General features: G+C 37.8%; 1 protein-coding gene across 2 annotated transcripts in view; it reads right to left on the bottom strand.

Annotated features, from left to right (window-relative positions):
• Positions 1 to 13698, bottom strand: part of LOC126355205 (RING finger protein 145-like) — a 223447-nt gene that overhangs the window by 135358 nt on the left and 74391 nt on the right. For both annotated transcript variants that reach the window (XR_007565474.1, XM_050005440.1), the window contains one exon: positions 13332 to 13503. Coding sequence is in view for 1 of the 2 variants with exons in the window: in XM_050005440.1 (XP_049861397.1) it covers positions 13332 to 13503 (172 nt within the window). In the remaining variant the exon portion in view is untranslated. The remainder of the gene's footprint in view (positions 1 to 13331; positions 13504 to 13698) is intronic.

Here is a 13698-nt window from a genome sequence, read left to right on the forward strand (position 1 = left end):
ATACAAGCCATAAAGAATACCCAGGCTTCTGAAACTGATAATGGAACAATCCATGCCATTACTAAGGAACATGACAGTCCACAGGAAGCAGCCATCATCACTGTTGCAAAGAAATTATCATATCAAACAAAAGAATGTATGTTTGGTTGCGATTACCCATACCCAAATGCAAGAATAATTATGGCTCCATACTCTATACCGAACATAATGGAGACTTTGGACAACCTAGGTCAATGTAAATATTTCAAATGGTTCAAATGGCTCAAATGGCTCTGAGCACTATGGGACTTAACATCTGAGGTCATCAGTCCCCTAGAACTTAGAACTACTTGAACCTAACTAACCTAAGGACATCACACATAACAATGCCCGAGGCAGAATTCGAACCTGCGACTGTAGCGGTCGCGCGGTTACAGACTGACGTGCTTAGAACCACTCGGCCACACCGGCTGGCTGTAAATATTTCTCCACAGTTGATTTGAAAATAGGCTGAAGACCGTTTTCCAGAGTTTACTGGATAGAGCATTGAGGGGATTAAAACTACAGTAGTGTGTGATCTATTTAGATGATATTATTGCTTTTTTTCTAAACATCTCAAGGAGCATGTGCAATGACTGTAGGAAGTGTTTAAGAGATTGTATTCTTTAACGTTAAGTATTGAAAGGTGTCTTTTCACATCCACAGAGATAAACCATCTAGATCATATGATTAGACAAGATGCCATGAGACTGACCCAAGGCTGATGATGTGCTGTCTGTGATCTCTTACTGCCACAAACAACAAAACAATGTAAATCACAAATTCATCAAAGGCTTTGGTGAAATTGCCAGACCATTAACTCATTTGTTGAAAATAGATGTGAAATACCAGTGGTCAATCAACTGTCAGAGCAAGTTTGATACTTTCGGGCATTAACGACTAGCCCAGTATTAATATTTCCAAATTACAAAGAGGAATTTATTCTATCCTGTAATCCCAGCTATCAGGTGATTAGATTTATTCTAAGTCAGGATACAGACGGTAAGGAATACCCAATAGTGTATGCACCGAGTCTGTTGAACAATGCTGGACAGAATTATTCACATGGAGAAAGAGATGTTGAGTGTTAGGTAAGGCATTACCTATTTCCATTGTTACTTCTATGGTAGGAAATTCAAAGTTATAATACACCATATGGTAACGATTACTAACAAGGGGAGGTCAGCAGTGGTGCAACTGACTTTTTGAAAGTATCTGTACACTGATGTAGGTTAAGAGACCATGTATCACACATTGCAGCCATTTACCCAGTTAGGTCCTTGTTTGTGAGTAATGGACAAAAAAACACAGGATTTTGAGTGTCATTCAGTAACATTAAAAAAGTTGCATAATACTGCCTGTTTGTGTGGTATAATGAATAGGATAATACCTTCATATTCATAAGTTTGTGGGCTCGAATCTCCTCAATTGCACAAAATTTTTAAATATTTATTGCAATGACTTCGATCATCAGTTTTATTCAATTAATTGATTTACAAACACAATTTTTTAATTCCATTCCTTTGTCACATAATTTTAATCACTGCATTAACTTCTTCATTTCCTTTCATTTTTCTTTCTACCATTCTTCCTCCACTTGAATACTCTGTTCATGTGTTTTTAATTAATTTTCTGTATTAGTTCCGATTTAATTCCTTTGTTTTATGACCCTGTTTTTTTTTTTTTTTTTTTTGGTCCGCACTACTGCATTCAACTTCTCATTTTGCTTTAATTTAGTTTTACTTATAAACCCATTTTTAATTTACATTATCATCTGCATTATTTTGTCCGTTGCTTTACAAGCAACCTCCACAAAACTTTGTCACATGTTAATGCCAGAATTTGGGGGAAGGTGTGACTTTAATGGTAACTTGTTCTTGGTATTAGTCTTACAAAACAGTGATAATAGTAATGATATTTTACAAATATTTTAGCTTCATGACCAAAACACAACTGAACACATTTGTCTTTACCATCATAAAACTTAATTTCCCCTCTCAGGAGGTTACTACTCCCAGGCTTAATTACTACAACACTTGTTAATTCTGAAAAAAATTTAATGTTAAGTGTATAACATGCAACAGTGTGAAAAGAATTACAGCAAAACACCCTTTTCACACTTTTCAGTGGACTGACCCATAAAAATGGAAAATGTAGAAACACACCACATAAAAATGTATAATTTACTCTTATTGTGTAATTCCTTTATATTCACAACATATAAAATTAAAACACTTTAAATTCTGTCTATTTAAATAAATCTGAAATCATTGTTTTTGTTTCTTTCTAACAGCAATTAGCTCTACTTGTCTCTCTCCACAGCATACAAAGCATCAACCACAAACGCAATATCTGAGTGCTGAACATACAAATGTGCGCAAATGTTTCCTTCTTCATTCCGATTAGGTCCAATGTTGTAAATAAAAAATGGAAACAAAAGTCTCTCATGAAACCACATAAAACATATATTCATGTTGTAACATGAAACATATTGATGATCATTATAAAGTTATGGTAAATAAAACTTGTAATATAAAATTGGTTAAAATTTTAGAGTTGCAAGTCTTCATAAATAGAGAACAACAGGCACGAAATCTACAGTTTGTTGCTGACAAGGAGGTCACTTGGCTCAGGGATGTCCTGGGCGAGAAAGAGAGTGGAAATTATAGTCATGTTATGGGGCATCTTGAGGAGAAATTTTTAAGTTTGACATCAAGTCATACCAACCTAAAACTGCATGCCTAGTACGGATTAGTGTATTTCACATGGAAACAATGACTCGAGGAGAGTTGACCAGCTTCAAAAGTGGTGTTTATTTGCATAAATGACTGAAATTGAATTAAAGCTGTTGTAATGAGCAGAAGGAAGGTTGCTCCTAGTGTCACTATTGTCAGATCGTGATTCACATTAATGTAGTGATGCACCACATTTTCCCATGCTTCCAAACACTGTGAACTTAAAATATCAACAGCAGTGACCCAACAAGCTGATGACAAAAATCTTGCTTACCGCACTAACACTATGTTTCATGATCAATAACTTTGCATATTATCCTTATTGCATCAGAGTATTTGAGGACTGGGGGTAAGCTTAAAGAGTTGCGTACTTGTGTTGAAGAATTAGGGGTGAGCAAACCATTTGATATAATCTGCCTCTCTGAACGTGATGTGACCACTGTTACAAATATGATACATGTCAGATCTTGTAGACATCTTTGTAGACAAATCTAGGGAAGAAACTCAATAGTAAATGGGCTAGATGATCAAGACATACAGCATCTGATGTTAAATGCTGAAACTCGTCAGGATATAAAATCTATTAAATCTGAGTACAGAAGGGTTATAAATCAGTCAAAATTGAGAATTGTACAAGCTTGCTCAAAGAGATGTTTACAATACTTCTGACTCAAACGGAAAATAATAAAGCATTTATTAATAAAGTTACATCCTCTTTTGAAAATTGTTTTACCCTAGAGGTAACTCAAATCATCAGAAGTCTAAAAATAAACCATGTATTACAAAAGGAGTGAAGGTATCACATTGGACAAAAAGGAAGCTGTATAGATAGTATGGGAACAGCTCTGATGTTAGCATTGTAATGCACTGTAAAGAATACTGCAAAATACTGAAGCAGGTAATTCAAATATCAAAGCAGCTTTACTACGAGAAAAAGATAATATTGTCAAGCAACAAAATAAAAACTATATAGGATATAGTGGAATCAGAGACATGTGGGGTCACAAAGGAAGAGGAACAGATAGTCCTGAACACACAGTTATAAAAACAAATGAGACATTGGTAACAAGTGCCTGTAGGGTTGCAAATCTCTTAAACAACTATTTTGTTTCTGTTACTGACAGGATAGTGTTATCAGGTTCAATAAACAGCGCAACAAAATTTCTGAAATCAGCCTCTACATGTAACTTCAGTGAAATTAAAATTACACTCACTTCTCCCAAAGAAGTATCATCTATCATAGCATCCTTAAAATCAAAGTATTCTAGTGGTTATAGTAACATATCAACGAAGTTAATAAAAGATTATTCATGTGAGCCAAGTTCTATCTTATGTTATTTGTATAATCCATCTCTTATCATAGGAACATTGCCAGGCTGACTGGAATATGCCTCTTAAGAAGAAGGGGGATTAAGAGATACTGTCAAACTATCAGCCAATTTCTCTTTTGCTGTTTTCCTTTTTTTACCCAAAAATATTTTAAAACGTTGTGTTCAAACATCATCTTAAGCATTTGACTGCAAATAATATATTGTCCAAGTCACAGTTTGGGTTGCTTATGGATTCAGATACAGAGAAGGCTATCTGCACATATAGTGAGAATATATTTCATTCATTAGATAAAATATTATAGGTTACTGGCATTTTCTGTGAACTGCCAAATATCTTTGACTGTGTGAATCATAGCAGTGTCTTATGTAAATTAGAATATTATGGTGTCACTGACAGTGCTGCAAAATGGTCCAGGTCTTACCAAACTGAAATGAAACAAAGCATGTCATTGCAAAATAACTGTGGAATACACAGTCTTCATCTAACTGGGAATTAATTACAAATGGTGTTCCTCAAGGTTCCATTGCTTTCTCTGCTGTACATTAATGACTTGTCCGTTACACTGCCAGGTGTTAAATTTGTCTTTGTTTGCATATGATATGAACATTGCAATAAATAGTAATTCAAGTGTTTGTTGGTAATGAGGATCACCCTGTGGCTAAACATGCCTTGGTGCACGGCCAGCACATCTTAGCACAGTGTTACACCGTCCGAGTTATCTGGATACTTCCCACCAACACCAACCTATCCGAACTCCAGAGATGGAAACTCGCCCTTCAGTATATCCTCTCTTCTCGATATCCGCCAGGCCTCAACCTCCGCTAATTTCAAGTTGCCGCCGCTCAACCTCACCTGTCTTTCAATAACTTCTTTGCCTCTGTACTTCCGCCTCAACTGACATCTCTGCCCGAACTCTTTGCCTTTACAAATGTCTGCTTGTGTCTGTGTATGTGCGGATGGATATGTGTGTGTGTGCGAGTGTACACCTGTCCTTTTTTACCTCTAAGGGAAGTCTTTCCGCTCCCGGGATTGGAATGATTCCGTACCCTCTCCCTTAAAACCCACATCCTTTCGTGTTTCCCTCTCCTTCCCTCTTTCCTGGGATATGTGTGTGTGTGTGTGTGTGTGTGTGTGTGCGCGAGTGTACACCTGTCCTTTTTTCCCCCTAAGGGAAGTCTTTCCGCTCCCGGGATTGGAATGACTCCTTACCCTCTCCCTTAAAACCCACATCCTTTCGTCTTTCCCTCTCCTTCCCTCTTTCCTGGGATATGTGTGTGTGTGTGTGTGTGTGTGTGTGTGTGTGTGTGTGTGTGTGTGTGTGCACGAGTGTACACCTGTCCTTTTTTCCCCCTAAGGGAAGTCTTTCCGCTCCCGGGATTGGAATGACTCCTTACCCTCTCCCTTAAAACCTACATCCTTTCGTCTTTCCCTCTCCTTCACTCTTTCCTGGGATATGTGTGTGTGTGCGCGAGTGTACACCTGTCCTTTTTTCCCCCTAAGGGAAGTCTTTCCGCTCCCGGGATTGGAATGACTCCTTACCCTCTCCCTTAAAACCCACATCCTTTCGTCTTTCCCTCTCCTTCCCTCTTTCCTGAAGAAGGGACCGTCGGTTGCGAAAGCTAGAAATTCTGTGTGTGTGAGTGTGTGTGTGTGTGTGTGTGTGTGTGTGTGTGTGTGTGTGTTATTTATTGTGCCTATCTACCGGCACTTTCCTGCTTGTTAAGTCTTGGAATCTTTGTTTCTAATATATTTTTCCCAAGTAGAAGTTTCTTTCTATTTTATTTACATCAATCCAAGTACAGAGTTTGAAATGGTTGCTCATCAAATTTTCATTGACATTAATAAACATTTTAAAGCTAATTCATTGTCATTAAACTTTGACCTTTCAAATGCAGTTCAGCACCTGCAAGAGATTTCCTTCCAGCATGTGTACAACATATGAAGACATGCGGACAGAAGAGATTGCCAGTGTTAAATTTCTGGGATTACAGCTTAATACATTCAATTCGGAAGAGCATATCACAGAACTGACAATGCACCTAAATGCATATTATTTGTAGTGTGAATGATGTCAGATATAGGAGATAAAAAAAATGCATACTTTGCTTACTTTCATTTTATTATGTCATATGGGATCATATGTTTGGTGTAACTCGTCAAACCAGGAAAAAGTTTTTAAGAGTACAAAATCATATAATAAGATTAATTTGTCATGTAAATTCAAGATCATCATCAAAGAACCTGTTAAAGGAACTGGGAAGATTAATCATTGCTTCTCAGTATATTTATCCCTTAATGAACTTTGTCACAAATAATGTGTGTGTATATCCAACCAATAGCTCAATATACGAGGTGTGATTGGAAAGTTTTAAGAATGGATCTGCTACTGATTACTGGTTTGGCAGGCAGGTACACGGAGGGTGGGGAATGAGTCACTGCCTTGTCCTTGAATGCCCTCTGACAGGAAACTGCATTTCCTTTATTCAATTTGTTGTGATAGCTGGTTGAGTGCGAGTCTGCTAGGGCTTGTTGCTGGATTCTGTTTGCATGAATATGCATGTAGAAATGGAGCAACAAGTTTGTGTGAAATTTTGTTTTAAAACTGGGAAATCAGCTTCTGAGACCTATGAACTATTAAAAACAGCTTTTGGAGATAATTGTGTGTGGCCGTCAAATGTTTTTGTCTGGTTCAACAGATTTGAAAATGGTCATGAATCATTGGAAGATGAACCACAATCTGGCCGTCCTTCCACCTCAAAAACCAACGAAAATGTTGTGAACATTCACGACATAGTGCACTCTGATCATAGACTTACGATTAGGGAGATGGCTGATGAACTTAATTTAAGATTCTATGCAGTTTAATCAATTTTAACTGAAAATCTGAGCATGCGTTGAGTGTCCGCAAAAATTCATTCCAACTGTGTTGTCAAGTGACCAGAGACAATACAAACTTGAAGTGTGCCAAGGGCTGAATAATTGGACTAAAAATGACTGAGATTTGTTACATAGGGTAATTACAAGTGACAAATGGATATGATCCTGAAACAAAAGTGCAGTCTTCACAGTGGAAGACTGCAGGTTCACCATGACTGAAAAAAGCATGGCAAAGGCAGTCGAAGATGAAGACAATGTTGTGGATTTGTTTCGATTCTACCAGTATTGTGCATCATGAATTTACCTGTGAAGGACAGACAGTTAACCGGGAATACTACAAATGTGTCCTTGAGCATTTGCACGTGGAGAAAAGGCCTGCATTGTGGAAAGACAGAAGTTGGGTTCTACACCATGATAATGCTCCAGCTCATTGTGCCTTCTCCATCGTTGAATTTTTGACCAAATTCAAAATTCCTGTACTTCCACAACTGCCACATTCCCGATTTGGCCCGTGCACACTTCTACCTGATTCTAAACTGAAAGGGAAGTGATTTTACTCGACTGAGGACATCCAGGCAAATATGGAGAGTGTCCTTAACACACTTAAGGAAAAAAATTCCAGGAATGTTTCCAAAGGTGGAAACACCATTGGAGTCTGTGTGTTCAGTCAGAAGGTGACTATTTCGAAGAAGATGCATCCCAGTAGCATGCAAGTACCACCATTGTACAATTACAAGCCCATTCTTAAAACTTTCCAATCACACCTCGTATAGTATCAATGCTAGGAATAAGGTCAATCTACATGAAGACCAAAAATCACTCACCTTGATCCAAAAAGGAGTCCAACATTCAGAAATATGCATTTTCAGTAAATTGCCAGCAACCATTAAAAACTTGGTTTCAGATAAGGCACAGTTTAAAGAGAGTTTGAATGACTTTTTGATAGGCTTCTCCTTTTACTCTATAGATGAATATGTTAACAAGGACTGTTAGACTAGCTTAAGTAAAAATGTCTGTTAGATTTCAGTTTCGACAGTATTTGGTCACAACATTGAAGGTTGGTTGTTCTTTGTGTGATAAACTTATGAAAAGTGCACACTATGTTTCATTCTGACAGTGTATTAATTCTGTAATTATTAGCAGTTTCAATTTACTGTAATGTGCTCACATATTTTGACAAGCTTCTGAAAATGATTGGGGAGGTAAGGATTATATTCAAATGTTCTATGTTTTAGTGCTATACTTTCTGAAATGTTCCACACCCATGAGATTCATCTCATTTTGATCTTATTGGATAAAAACTGAATCTGATCTAATCTAATCTGTGTTTTCTGCTTTGTTGCAAAGCTGACTTTGAGCAGGAATACAAGGCAATTTTGCAGAAATCTGTATGAAAATCAATGTTAAAGGTCTTGATAATATCAAAGAAAACTTAAAATGTAGGAAATGCTGTAACATGATAGTCATAATGACAGGAAAGCATTGCATTAAGACAATACGACTTCTGTTGGAACTGACAAAAATGAACACTAAAATGGAAAAAAAGGAAAATACTGGAACTTCAAAACAGGGTTTGACTGTAATTGCATAGATTCCACTTAAAATATACAACATATCAATTTTGTGTTTACATCAAATTCTGTGCAGGACAAGACAGCCAAAACAATCTTTGTGTGAACAGCCAGATGCTGCCTCTGGATATTACTACCGTGAAGAGAATCAGTACAGTTCTGTGACAGATAGTATTGTTTAATTAGCTTTCTTACTTTCAAAAATATGTGGTGTCACATGAAAGTGGTCACAAAGACAAGTAACATTCTTCACTATTATGTCGCTCATATTCCGTGTGATATGCTGTGTTGGACATGCGCTGAATTTTCGACACATGGATCTAATAGATCCCAGATCTTCTGCTCATAATCTTAGGTCTTCATTACAATGGTCGCATTTCCCTTACTGGTAGGCGTGGCAATACAGTCTTGTTGTTATTAAGATTCTTAATAGCTTGTACTTCTCCTTTCTTCAGATTGCAAGCTGATGGTTTTGCTCGGTGCAGTATCCTGTCTGTTTCAGTGCATATTTCCTCTGCTCTTTCACAACCATGTAACCACGTAGTAAAATTCGCTGACACAGAAGTTCTGGCGGTAGAGAAGAACTATCACACCCACTTGTTCAGAGAAGCTATAGAAATACACAAATAGCTTCAACACAAAAGAAGAAAGCCTCATGGCAAATGGATCCTGGCTTTCCATGCTGCAATTAACAACCGTTGCAGGTAGCAAGAGAAACGCACCGGAAATGACCACAGAAAAGCTCTTCAATGCTGGCACACATGGTACTTATAGTCTGCGACCACAAACTCGGCTCCAGTCTACCACGAGCAATGGAGGGTGAAACTTTGACAATGCCCACCACTTGTGCTGGCGAAAGTCAGAAAAATCATCAGACAAATGTCAGCTGAAGAACCAAAAACAGAAGCCAATGGCCAGTTTGTCAGTAGCTGCTCTCATCACTAAACATAACTTTGTGGCACTGATTGTTCTAGTTCCCACTATCATGAACGGACTTCATGACAAGATGCAGGAGGAAACCTTGCTTGTAACCCAGCTACCAACAAGCTGTTCTTAATGCTCCTCAGTGACACTCTGAGTACATTCTTCCTAACTTGCAACACCTTCAATGTGTGCTCATTTGGTGCAGAAATGCAAATACAAATTTGTATGCAGCTGCTGTCCAACTATAATATTGGAAGCATGTGCACTTTCTTGAGATTGATGGTATTTGCTTTCAAATATAGCTAATAACTTCATCCAATTTTTTAATATCATCATTCAACAAGACAATCCTGTTTTGGTTTCAGATGCCTGAGACTGCAGACACCTGTGTGAGTTGCATTTGTGTGTGTGTGTGTGTGTGTGTGTGTGTGTGTGTGTGTGTGTGTGTGTGTGTGTGTGTGTGGTGTTGTTGACAACGGCCTTAATGGTCGAAAGCTGTAACTGTGGGAATCTTTATGTTGTGCCTATCACGACTCGGCATCTCCACTATATGGTGAGTAGCAACTTTCCTTCTCGAATATTGTTACAATCCTGTTTCCAGTAGATATACTACATAACTCCACCAAAATTCAGTTAATTGCACTAATTGTGCTTACTGAGGCAATCGTAAATGCTTACAAAGTATATTAACCACATCTGAAACAACAGATAACAGATCAGTATTTTGCCAAGTTATATGCACAGTACCTATACTGCCCACAGCATAGCACTTTGAATTATTGTCTTTACAGCCGTTTTCCAATGCCCCACGTACTACTGGTGTCTATGTCATTTCTTTAGTGATGTTTGTTTTACCTTTTCCTTTGCTATGTTTAATGTCATATATGGTGCATGATATGTAACAAAGAAGTATGTTTCATATTCCAGTAATCTCATTAATTCATTCACCCATGAAGTCCCATACATCCCATCATGAAGGAAAGCTTTCAGGTATGTGAGACAAATCAGGTTATACATTAACAGACGGCTACTTCTGTAAAGTATACTAATAACCAATCATCATCAGTGTTTAATAATTTGAAGCCATACTGACCATTAATCAACCACGGCTGTTTCAAAATCACAAAAAGATTTTTAATACTGCTACCAGTCACAAATTTGTTGACTACTAAATTATTTATTTAGAGCCATGTTTCAAGGTGATACATATCACCAGGCTATAGCGGCATTATAAAGACATTTAACGTAAATGTATACAGACATTAAAGCTTTTCAGCGAAGGATAAACTGATAAGAGGCACCTCGTACTATGTTATCCTCCTCTCTCCCCACAGAATGATCACAACAGTCATGTAAAGAAACCTTAATATCTGTATACATGTTAAACGTTTTTGAAATTCCACTATAGCCTAGGAGTTAGATATGGTGACACACTCTGCACAATGTGTCTCAATTTGATCTTAGAAGTAACTATACAAAAACTGTGAAGCCACTATACAAAATCTGCAAATATCTGGACATGTGGGTGTAAGAATCACAATGTTGGCTGCATATGTTGATGACTTTGCAGATATTAGTAGATGAAGGATGTCATTGTATAGAGTATTGGTGGCAATGAAAGAGGCCGCACAGCATAGGAAACTGGAAGCTAATGAACCTAAAACTAAATATATGAAATTCCATAGAACAGAGGATAGTAAGTTGGATAATTTATCAGCAAACTGGTTTTAATTTTCAGCATGTAGAGAATTTTGAATACCTAGCGGCTAATTTTGATGAAGTAAATTCCATGTCCACTGAAACAGAAGCCCGCATTTTGAATGTTAATAAGTATTATCATACATTTAAAAGCTTATGACATCTCGGATGTAAACCAACAGCTCAAAATGACAATATATAAGGTTCTGATTAGGCCAGTGGTGATACATCGTGGCACATGAAATGTGTTACTAATTTGTTTTTGAATATAAACTTTATTGTCAATACAATCTGAAAGGAACATATACTACAATGAAGAGCCGTCCATGGAGATTTGTTCTAACTCAGCAAATGCACAATATGTCCACCATTTCGTTTCCTAACTTCCTTCAAACAAACACTGAAGTTAGTGATTACCCTACGGCACATGTCTTCTGCAATTTCACTGCAAGCTTGAAGAATAAGTCTTCTGAGCTCCATTAAGTCACGTGGACATTTTGGGAAAATTTTTTCCTTTAGGTACCCCCAAAGAAAGGTCACATGGATTGAGGTCAGGACTATTGGGGGGCCAATTTTGTCTGTCACTGAAATGACCTGGAAACCTGAGTGAAACGATCTGCATGTTGAAATGCTCGTGTAAAAACTCCAACACAGTGTTTGCAGTATGTGGCCTTGCTCCATCTTGCATGAACCACTATGTGTTGAAGGGCAAGGCAGTAGCAAGAAACTATGGAATGAAGCTATTGTGAAGCACGCTCAAATAACACTCACTGTTACAGTTTCTTCAAAGAAAAAGGGTCCAGTAAGTCCATGACTGGAAATTGCTGCCCACGCTGTAATCCTCGGAGCATAATGTTGTTGTTCATGAAGCACTTGTGGGTTTTCAGTGGCCCAAAATAGTACATTTTGTTTGTTAACCACACCATCTAAATGAAAATGTGCCTCATCTGAAAACCAAACGTTGTTGAGAGTTTCTTCCCTATCCTCCACCCACTGAGCAAACAGTAGTCTCTGCTGCTTGTGTTCTTCAGTGACCTTCTGTGCACAAGTCATCTTGAATGGGTACATACAGAGGTCACTTTTAAGAATGCGTTGAATGGAGTGTCTGGATATTCCCAGTTGCACTGCTGCCTTTCTACAAGATTTCCCGGGACTACTCTGTACAGCAACTTGTACTGCTTCAATATTCTCCGGCAGACAAACAGGCTTGGGCCAAGGTCGCTTCGCTTCCAATACTGTTCCTTCCTGTACAAATTTATAGTACAACCTGTGGATGGTCTTCTTGCAAGGGACCCATCGTGTGTTAAACTGTTGTCGAAAACACCTCTGAGTCACAATAAGGCTTTTCGTTTCATGAAAAAGTAACACAATTGCCGATTGTTTCTGTGTCGTCAGTCTTCCACTGTCAGCCATTGCTGCTTACTAGTCTCCTAGCGGCAGTATCGTGAATTACACGTAAATTTCGTAGCTCATTTGTTTTTCCAAGCTCTGCTGATACTGCTGTAGAGATCCTAGCGGGATATCTAATGTGCATCGTAAATTGTGAAAGAAACAATTGGTAACACATTTCGTGCACCACCCTGTATATGGATGTGAAGCACAGACAGTAACCAGGACTGATGAACTACTCAGAGTATTTGAATGAGGAATACTATGGAAAATTTCTTGGGGGATCCACAATAATGATGGTACCTGGGGAGCAAGGACAAGTTATTTAATATATCATCTCATACAAAAAGTTGATATTTTAGGGCTAATTAAAAGTAAAAGAACAGCTCGGTTGGGGCATATCCTAAGGATGGAGGACACAAGAACTACATAGAAGGTCTTCCGAAGGAAAACAACACAAAGACCATGTAAGCGATGTTTGGACAATGTGGAAGCAAACATTCGGGACCTAGAAATTGGAGGATGGAGAGCAAAACACAGGGTTGTGAAGCCATAAGAAGGACACTATCCATTTATGTACACACAAAGTTTTCAGTGACTATTACAGTTGTCGATGCACTAGAAAAGTCATAAATCTGTGAGATACAAGTGTTAGTGTTAACTAGAAGTTATATCTCAGAGTTAAAATATTCTTATAAATTGCCGGAGGACTGGCTAACAAGGTACTATTTTTAATTATTTATTTATTTTTACTTCTGGAGATAAGAAAAGAAAAAAAATTACTCACCTTGAGCAAAAACATTTGTAAACAACAAAACAAAACGTGCTATGTATGTCACTGCAATGCAGCTAGCTGCCAGACTGAACGGAGATGCACAGACTTCTGACACTGCATATAACAACATCAAATACCACTCCTGTTCCAGCAATAAGGCACCCCTTGGGCTGCCACCAACTGCCTAAAAAAGATAAAGATTCTGTCAGAAGCATATTTACTGAAAATAATTTGAAAAATATCATTTAATATGCTTATCGTATGAATGTGATTTCCATATGCTTTTCTCATCAATAAATCAGGTGTTATACATATCATCACGAAACTGAATATTCGGCACCTACATAAAGAAAATCTATATTGCTGTCAGTGAACAGTA

Source organism: Schistocerca gregaria, chromosome 3, assembly GCF_023897955.1.
Source record: "Schistocerca gregaria isolate iqSchGreg1 chromosome 3, iqSchGreg1.2, whole genome shotgun sequence".
Lineage (NCBI taxonomy): Eukaryota > Metazoa > Arthropoda > Insecta > Orthoptera > Acrididae > Schistocerca > Schistocerca gregaria.